This window comes from Gadus macrocephalus, chromosome 4, assembly GCF_031168955.1.
Source record: "Gadus macrocephalus chromosome 4, ASM3116895v1".
Lineage (NCBI taxonomy): Eukaryota > Metazoa > Chordata > Actinopteri > Gadiformes > Gadidae > Gadus > Gadus macrocephalus.
In genome coordinates, this window is record NC_082385.1 from 886367 (window position 1) to 895121 (window position 8755).

The 8755-nt window shown below is 47.9% G+C and overlaps 1 protein-coding gene across 1 annotated transcript in view; it reads right to left on the reverse strand.

Annotated features, from left to right (window-relative positions):
* Positions 1-858: 858 nt before the first annotated feature.
* Positions 859-8755, reverse strand: part of dusp16 (dual specificity phosphatase 16) — a 10505-nt gene continuing 2608 nt past the window's right edge. Inside the window, exons 4-6 of the mRNA XM_060048498.1 lie at positions 8271-8430; positions 6704-6827; positions 859-5826 (exon numbers count right to left, since the gene is read on the reverse strand). Of these exons, the coding sequence (XP_059904481.1) occupies positions 4512-5826; positions 6704-6827; positions 8271-8430 (1599 nt within the window). The 3' untranslated portion in view covers positions 859-4511. The remainder of the gene's footprint in view (positions 5827-6703; positions 6828-8270; positions 8431-8755) is intronic.

The window sequence follows — 8755 nt, forward strand, 5'->3', positions numbered from 1 at the left end:
CCTGCAGAAGGGCAGACCGGGCACAAGTTGCCCTGGTTCAGGTAGACGCCCTCCGTCCAGCCTCACCATGTATAAGCACCTCATTACGGCGGCTTTTAAGCGATTACACTACAACACGTCTGTTATATTACGCTTTATAACTGCGAAAACATTATATGGTGAATTGTTAACAAATAAGGAGGAAAGAAGGAGAACAAAATACATTCAGATGAAGAGGATCCGGGGTTTAATGGTTAAATGTACTTGCCTGGACGGTCGACCTCATGAGGAGCCGCTCAGCGTGGCACCTGTCCGGCTAACCTGGTGGACGCCTCGGGGTCGGGTTTGTTTGCGGTCGCCAGGAAACCAGACGCTTTCTCACATCCGTTAGGGAGGTTTCTTTTTTTCGTCAATTAGTTTATAAAATACATTCAGACCAGGAGCAGGGAGCTCCGTTTGTTGCCGAATTGGACTTGACTTCAGAATTGTGTCACAAATACTGCCCTTTTTTTACCCCCCGCCTTCCCGCCCCTCAGTGGTCGCTCCTTACCGTGGCAGCAGCGCCCTCTACTGGATATTGTACGTCGGTGCATTAACATTAATCCTATCTGGGAGAATAATCAGACACCGTTCATTCAGGCTGGCATACACCCCGCCCTCTGATACCATCTGAACTTTGAATATAATACTGAGCTTACTTTCACTTAAGCATTTCTTAAAATCCCTAAAGTGATCTTTAAAATATTTTACATAACATATCACTGACAAATACATGAGCAAATCTGTTGCCTGTTATTGTAGCACTCTAAAATAACTAGCTCTTTCTTTAAAGTGAAATGCATATTTAAAAGGCGATCCAACATAAAAATAACAAAAATGTTATCATTTCAAATTTTATTTCAATAGTAATCATACATCTACTGCTTTTTTTTTACTTCATAAAACTGTGCACATTTACAACAAAGAAAAAGTTACACATAATCTCACACTCTCAGGCCTACTCCCACATAGATTCATACAGGTACCATCAATAATCTAAAGTGTGTGAATCCTGAATATGTCTATCCGTCTCCCTATGTCGGGCGGGCCTCTCTCTATCGGTCAAGTAAAGCGACCAACTAGTGAATCAATGGCTTTGCTTTATGTATTTTTTAAATCTATTGGATTATAGTGGCGTTTGGGATAATTGCTTTAGGTACGAACCAAATGGATGGCGCGTAGTAATCAACATTATGGCAGAAATCCATAACCCCAGCAAACACACAGACACACACACACACACACACACACACACCTGTCTGTTAACCTCACATGATCCCACACACACACACACACAGGTTCACAGCTTTGGAGTAACCTTCAAATGCACAATAAACGCGTAATAAACGCGTTCATGCTCAACTTCTCTAGACAAAGATGAAGTACTCGGATGGTGATATTAGAGAACACTGTTTAACACAAGCTGTTTGGATGGGGTTCCTTTTAAGGCATTCCTAGATATCAGGGGGAATAGCATGTCTTTTATAGTCTTTTGTGGTATTCCTTTAAAAACATGAAACTTTCCTTCCCGTGTGACTGTGTTCATAAGCAATACCGATCACTCTTAATGACATCAAAGAAATATCCGGCCTTTAATATTGGGTGCGTCCACACTTTTCACAACATCTTTTCCCACTCCAACAATATGTGTCCCCAAGTTCATTTATAAAGCGTCAATCCTCAAAACTTCAAACACGCTAGGGTTTAGGCATGCATCGAGCTCATTAGACTCAGACCTTTAACATGAAATGGATTAAAGCTGGCACTGAGACAAGTGTTGTTTTGAAGAAGACTTCAACTTGAACTTGAACTCAACATGGGGGGGGGGGGGGTCAACAGAGCACCAGGTGCCTCGTTCACATAACGGCCATTTTGGTTCTAAATTTGCTAATAACCAAGATGGCGGCTAGGTGACTAAAGTCCCTTTAGATGTGTGTGATTTGATATTTCCTCTGAACAGGAGGAAAACAATGACTTGAATATTTATTCGTGATGATGATGCTTTGGCCGCTCCTTATATCCATTCATAAGAGCGTCGCCATGGTAAAGGTTTTGTGGGGGGGGGTCCACACGAGAGGGGGGTCCTCGCCCCCAGAATTATTATTTATTTTTAAAGTGCATGTCCACAATTCTATGATATTTATATATATTTAAAATGTGCACATTGAGAACAATGTTATGAGGACGACATTGTCCACTCTGATTTGTTTCGGAGTTAACCGACTTTAAACTCAACATCCAATTAGTCATCAGCATTTCCCAGAGGTAGTCAATTTAAAAACCCAAATCATGTTTATAACCATGGACGCTACCAAGTGAACAATAGGGGGGGGGGGGTCCTCAAATTTAGGCAGTAAAAGTCTTGTCAGGCAACGTCAACGACAACCCGGTTGTTTTCATTTGGAAACGGTCGGAGAGTTAAAGCCAGAGTGAAGTAAGAGAAACAAAACAGGCCAATGAAAATAAGGGATATAATCAGCTCATCGCTGAGTGCATCAGTTAACACAGTCACTCTGTCTGATGGATGGATCACTTTCCCAGCTTGTTGCATGACATCACTTCCTGTATACCAAGGATAACATCTCTGGACACCGGCCCATAGCACGTATGGACGATGCATCATGTATACACGTCTCCCTGCTATTTAAACAGATGTTTTCTTCTCTGTAGGGGAAGAACGCAGCCTGACATGGCCAGACCAAGGCACAAACGCGCATTAGTCTCGAACACTTTCGTTTCATTTCACTTTCGATGTTTTTTAAAGGCGTAGAACAAAAGGCCTTCGGATGCAATTGGCTAGACCTACAACCAATCAGAGCGGGAGACGTGTGACACATCAGTGGCAGCCATCTTGGTTCTTAATGAGAACCGCGCTCCCATAGGGCGGTCCTCTGATCAGTCAACGTATCAAACCCGCCCCATATTAGATCAACGGTGGTGATTGGCCCGACCCGGTCCAGGCATGCTGGAAATCTGTCTGAACGTGAGAGGGGGCAACAAGACGCATACGACAGACCAAACACAACATGGGCTCGCAGAATCGTCTGGTTCCTAGGCTATAGGGAAAAGGGGCTCCATTGAAACAAAGTACAGTATACAATGTGTGAGGTTTTTGACGTGCTACACAAAGATACCACGAGCACGCCAGCAACTACCTCCTCATTTACTATAATTAGTGTATAAGCTCCCCCCCTCAATCGGGGAATTTGCGTTTAAATGATTGAACTGTAAATGCACTTCTGGAATCTTCAATGTTTTTAACCCAACACTCCCATCCATCCATGCGTTTCTTGCCCCAACAAACAGCTCAATCATGTGCACAAGCTGTTATGTTTCACTCGACTTGAATTAAACTGCAAAAGTGCAACGATAACCACAAGTAAATGCCAGGACTACCAAACCGGAGCCAAGGACCTCAAGGTTATTTTGAAATCTGTCTTTTAAAAAGCGGTTTTAAACACTCGGTAAACTCTCTGTCAAGGCTGTTAGATCTTTGAACAAGAGTCCCAGCCTCTTTGATATGAAAAGCTCTTACTAACTTACTCACTTACCCTCCGTTTCTGCCTGTTTAGAGAACTTCTTTCTGAAGTCCTCCAACGCCCTGACCCCTTTCTGCCAACTGCAACCCGGTCTAGTGAATGCCTTTTCAGACAGGACTTGAACGCATCACTGAAGTTAACCTTTCTTTACCAGACAGCTGACATCCCAGCTACGTTTACTTTTCAAATACATACTGGTGGAAATTAAGTATTTAAAAAAAAATCTTTCAAGCAACAAGCACTTTTGGTTTCCCAAAACCTTCATTTCTTTCCAGTTCATTAGAAATCCTTTGTATTAATTTCACCTCGTCGGTCGCAGGAGTTCAGAAGTATCATCCTGCAGCTCAAATTAGGACCTGAGTTTTAACTATGAGCTCAGTTGAGAGTTTTCAATGAAAAAAATAATATTCAAAACTTATTTTGGATTCGTGAGGTTCTGGATTGTTGACACCTTGCAGAGAAGCAAAAAATATATTTGATAAACCTCCTTTTCTTTCCAGTTCAACATCACCAGACTTCGGTTTACGTTTCTTGTATTGATGAGAAAATGTCTTATGTCAGGCAATTGTAACGGGCGATTGAGAATTAAAAGATGATCAGAAACGCAGACAAAACATTCAAAGGCTCAGTCGTCAGTAATACAACAGTTTCTCTTTTTGTACAACCTAACGCGTTCCTCTCCTTCCCACTCGGAAAAAACACGACGCCGTTTCCAAGGCGAGAGTCACGCTTCACTACATTTAAGGCCCACTGAAGAAACGCACTTCCTGTATTAAAGTGCCACTAAAGTTCAAGGTCTAACCTGGGTTATATTAATTGTCTTCCATGTTATCCCAACTAGGCGGGAACGCAAAAAAACCAAATCCATTCCAAAAAAGAAAAAAAAAATCCATTCAAGTCTATACAAAAAGAAAAAGAACTACAATCCCCAGGTTCATAGGACTACAATCCCCCTCAGGAAACCTCGATGATCTCCATGCTGCCGGAGAAGCTGGCCTGGCTGCCCACCTTCCCCATCTCCTCCCGGGACCGGCTCTCCAGCATCCCGCCGCCAAACTCCATCTGGCAGGAGCGTCTCTTCAGCTGCTTCTCGAAGGAGCTCTCCTCGTGCCAGCTCCGCCGCGAGTCCCCGTGGTCGCCGCTCTTCTGCCGCCCCCGCCGCCGCACCGCCTCCAGACCCTGAGAGCAGCTGTAGGCCGCGAAGCCCCCGTTCCCGACGTTCCCGACGTTGCCGACGTTCCCGCCGGCGCCGGCGCCGCCCAGGACGGCGGAGGTGGAGTAGAAGCGCGTGGCGTCGGCGGAGAGGTACCAGCCGGCGGCCAGCGAGGACGTGGACACGGCGACGGGCCCCAGCAGGATGTCCGAGTGCCAGCCCTTCAGGGCGCAGCCCCCGGCGCCGGGGCGGGCCAGGTGCTGCTGGCTGCGGGACAGGCCCAGCAGGAAGCTGGCCGCCTGGGCGCCGGTCGCCTCCTCCCGGCTGGCGCTGCGGTGCAGCCGGGCCGGCTTGGGGCCGGGCTCCTTGGCGGCGGAGGCGGAGGTGGAGGTGGAGGACGAGGTGGTGGTGTTGTTGGTGGAATGCTGGGGAGGGCCGGGGGGGTCCCGGGGCCCGTCCGCCCGCTCCTTGTCCGGGCTGTGCTCCGGCGTGGACTGCTCCGACACCTCCTCCACGGGGGAGAACTGGCAGGGCTTGCTGGCCGGCTCCTTGAAGGCCGACGGCTTGAAGTACTCGGGGGCGTCGCCCTGCGGGGCGAAGACGCGGTGAGGCGCACCTCCACCTCCACCTCCACCTCCTCCACCTCCTCCGCCGCCGCCACCGCCCCCACTAACGCCGCCTGCTCCTCCGACGCCCACGCCAACGCCGCTGGCTCCGCCCAGCTCGCCGTACGACTTGATGTCCAGGGAGAAGGAGCGCTTGAGCCGGGCGCTGTCCTCGGGGCCCTCGGCGGCCAGCTGCAGGCCGCCGAGGGCCCGGGCCAGCAGGCGGTCCTCGGGGCCCACCGCCAGCACGCAGGGCAGGGTGAGGGGCTCTAGCCACGCCCCCGCCGCCGCTGCCGCCGCATCCGTCTCCGGGCAGGCCCCGCCCACGCCGACGCCCTCGGCCTCGCGGGGCGCCCCCGCCGGCTCCGCCTCCGCCGCCGCCTCTGATTGGACGGAGTTGGACCACCTGGCGTCCGTGGCGACGGGGCTTTTGATCTTCTTCTCGAAGTCCAGAAGCTGGCCCAGGAAGTTGAAGTTCGGGGAGATGGTGGGCCTCTTCTCTTTGACGAACCTTTGAGACGGACGGACGGACGGACGGACGGGCAACGTGTGAGTATGAGGATCACAGACTGCAGGCGCTATGGAACGGGGGTCCCGGGGGGGGGGGGGGGGCGGCCTTCATTAGCAGCCGTTCCCCGCCTCCCTCGCTAATTGGGGGTGACACGCGGGGACGCGGTAATTGGGGGTCACCCGAGGACATGGGTTCATTAGGACACGCATTCCACCGCTAAGAACCCTTTGGCCGAGGAATGTGAGTTAGATAAAATACCCCCGGGGACGGGACGGGGTACGAGGGGGGGGGGGTCACTTGGGACTTGCTCTGGAGGAACATTCATGTTGAGGTGTGTTACATAAAGTAGGGATTCACCTGTGACTGTTTGAGATGTACAATCACCTGTGTATGAATTGAACTATAATGCAAGTGATTTAATAGGATAGGATTGTTTCAGGTGTAAAATAACCTGAATGTGAATTATAAAGAATGGATCTGACGCATTTGACATTAATCCACTACTTCAATTTAGCATGCATGTAGGTCAAATATATGCATGTAAAATGGAAGTAAATGTGAGTCACAGACAATACAGCTGATGAACGTACTACCGTCTAGGAGGTACAATCGGCTTGAAGGGAGAGAAAGAGTGAAAGACATAGAGAGAGAGAGAGAGAGAGAGAGAGAGACAGAGAGACAGAGAGACAGAGAGACAGAGACAGAGACAGAGACAGAGACAGAGACAGAGAGAGAGGAGAGAGAGAGAAGGAGAGAGACAGTAAGAAGGAGAGAGACAGAGAAAGACAGAGAGAGAGAGACAGAGTCAGACAGACAGAGTGAAAGACAGACACAGAGAAGGAGGGCGAGTGAGTCACAGAGAGGAAGTCAGAGTCACCTGTAGGCCTCGTCCAGGCTCATGTCCATGCGCTTCATGATGTAGGCGATGGCGATGGTGGCCGAGCGGGAGATGCCCGCCAGGCAGTGCACCAGCACCCGGCCGTTGGACGCCTTGGCCCGCTCTGGGGGGACCAGGAGGGAGGGATTAGGTTGAGGGGGGGGGGGGGGGGGGGGAACGACGATTAATGGGATGTCGTGTTCGCAGTCTTCAATTCATTGGCTGGATGCTTTGGTTAACACTTTAGAATAAGGGGACATTAATTAACTATTAATTAATGTTAGTTAATGCAGTAATAACCATTAAGTAACAGTTAATTTAAATATAACTAATGGTCTAGTAATAATTGACTAATGGTGTTCATGTTAACGGAGGTATTCATTTATACATAAGTTCAGAGGTAGGGTTTAGCCTACCCTTAATCCTAACACGTATGCAAATGCTATATAATAATGCTTATAACTGCATTATCTAACGTTAATTGATGGTTAGTAAACCCTGATAGTAAAGTGTTACCGAGGCTTTATCCAAAGTAGCTTATAGGGAATTCACGTCGTCGTTGTTGAGGAGCAGGACGGGGATAAGACACAGAAACAGGTTGGTTGTAAGGAGCAGGTTTTAAAGGTCCCATGACATGCCACCAGGGTTGGGTGGGATCAGCCGGTACAAGCCGTTTTGAAAACCTGCCCTTCCCCGTGCTTTGGTGACATCACAGGTGGGCGTGTCCACCTAGATGTGTGCTGATAGATCAGTCTACCAGCCTGCCCAGTGGACCGCAGCAAACGTTGCTCATCTATCTGTCTATGTGGTAGCGTTAATATTAACAACTTATCTAATTCCCTTCAACTAGCTATAAGCAAAGAGGAATCGGAGAGTCCAGGTCAAGTATAGATGGAGAGTTTATTGCCACCCGCAAACGAGAGACAACAAAGCCGAATGGTATCCGCGAATACACACTACTGAATGACACCCGGACAGCTCCTTATATCCCCGATTCTTACACAATACAAAGTTGGACTTTCATCAAATATTGATGTGCATAGAATTTCCCATCAGGGTCATACTGTGTGGATGTCAGCATACTCTCATGTCTTCTGAATCCCAATGTGACCGTAGAACATATATTATCCTTATACAAACAGAGATGATGCACACGTGTGAATGTAAGCATTGTCTTCAGAGAGTACATCACAATGGGAGTAGACTGGACTCTCTGACTGGTGTGCCACATGGCCCATCAGATGGGAATGGACTGGACTTACTCACTGGTGTCACATGGCACATAACACCTAGGCTAAGGTGATCAGCTCTTTTCCACCATTGAAGTATATATATATGATATGTAGACCTAATAATAATCATAGTTTAACATAGAATGTAAGGTTAATTTCTAACACATCATACGTCTAGGTGGACACGCCCACCTGTGATGTCATAAGAGACAGATTTCCAAAACGGCTTGTAACGGCTAATCACACCACACCTGGTGGCATGTCATGGGACCTTTAAGACATACAAACAGGTTGGCCCTTTGTCCCATGACGTCCCCTGATCTGCGCGCCCGTACCTATGAACTCCACCGACTTGTCCAGCCAGGGCAGGATCTTCTCACAGAAGCTGTCGTTGACGGGCACGCGCAGGAAGTGTGTGTCGGAGATGAAGTCGGGCTTGGGACACGTGTTGCTGGCGTTCAGCACGAACACGATGTCGTTCTGCTGCATCAGGTCCTACACGACGATTCAAATACATTCAATAAGAAATCAGTACTTATTGATGAATTATTAGTAAATCACATTCATTAAGAAAGCATTAGTTATTGATGAATTATTAGTAAATCACATTCATTAGCAAATCATTGCTCATCGATTAATTCTTAGTTAACTCGATTCATTAAGAAATCATTGATTATTGATGTTTTTTTTTTCAATTAAATTCCTCAAGAATTCCTCAAGTATTGTTCTATTCTTAATTCATTCATTATGAGGTCAAAAATAAGTTGCTTTTATGTCTAATATTTTTTGGGGGGATGGGGGGAATAAAACATCATAGCCC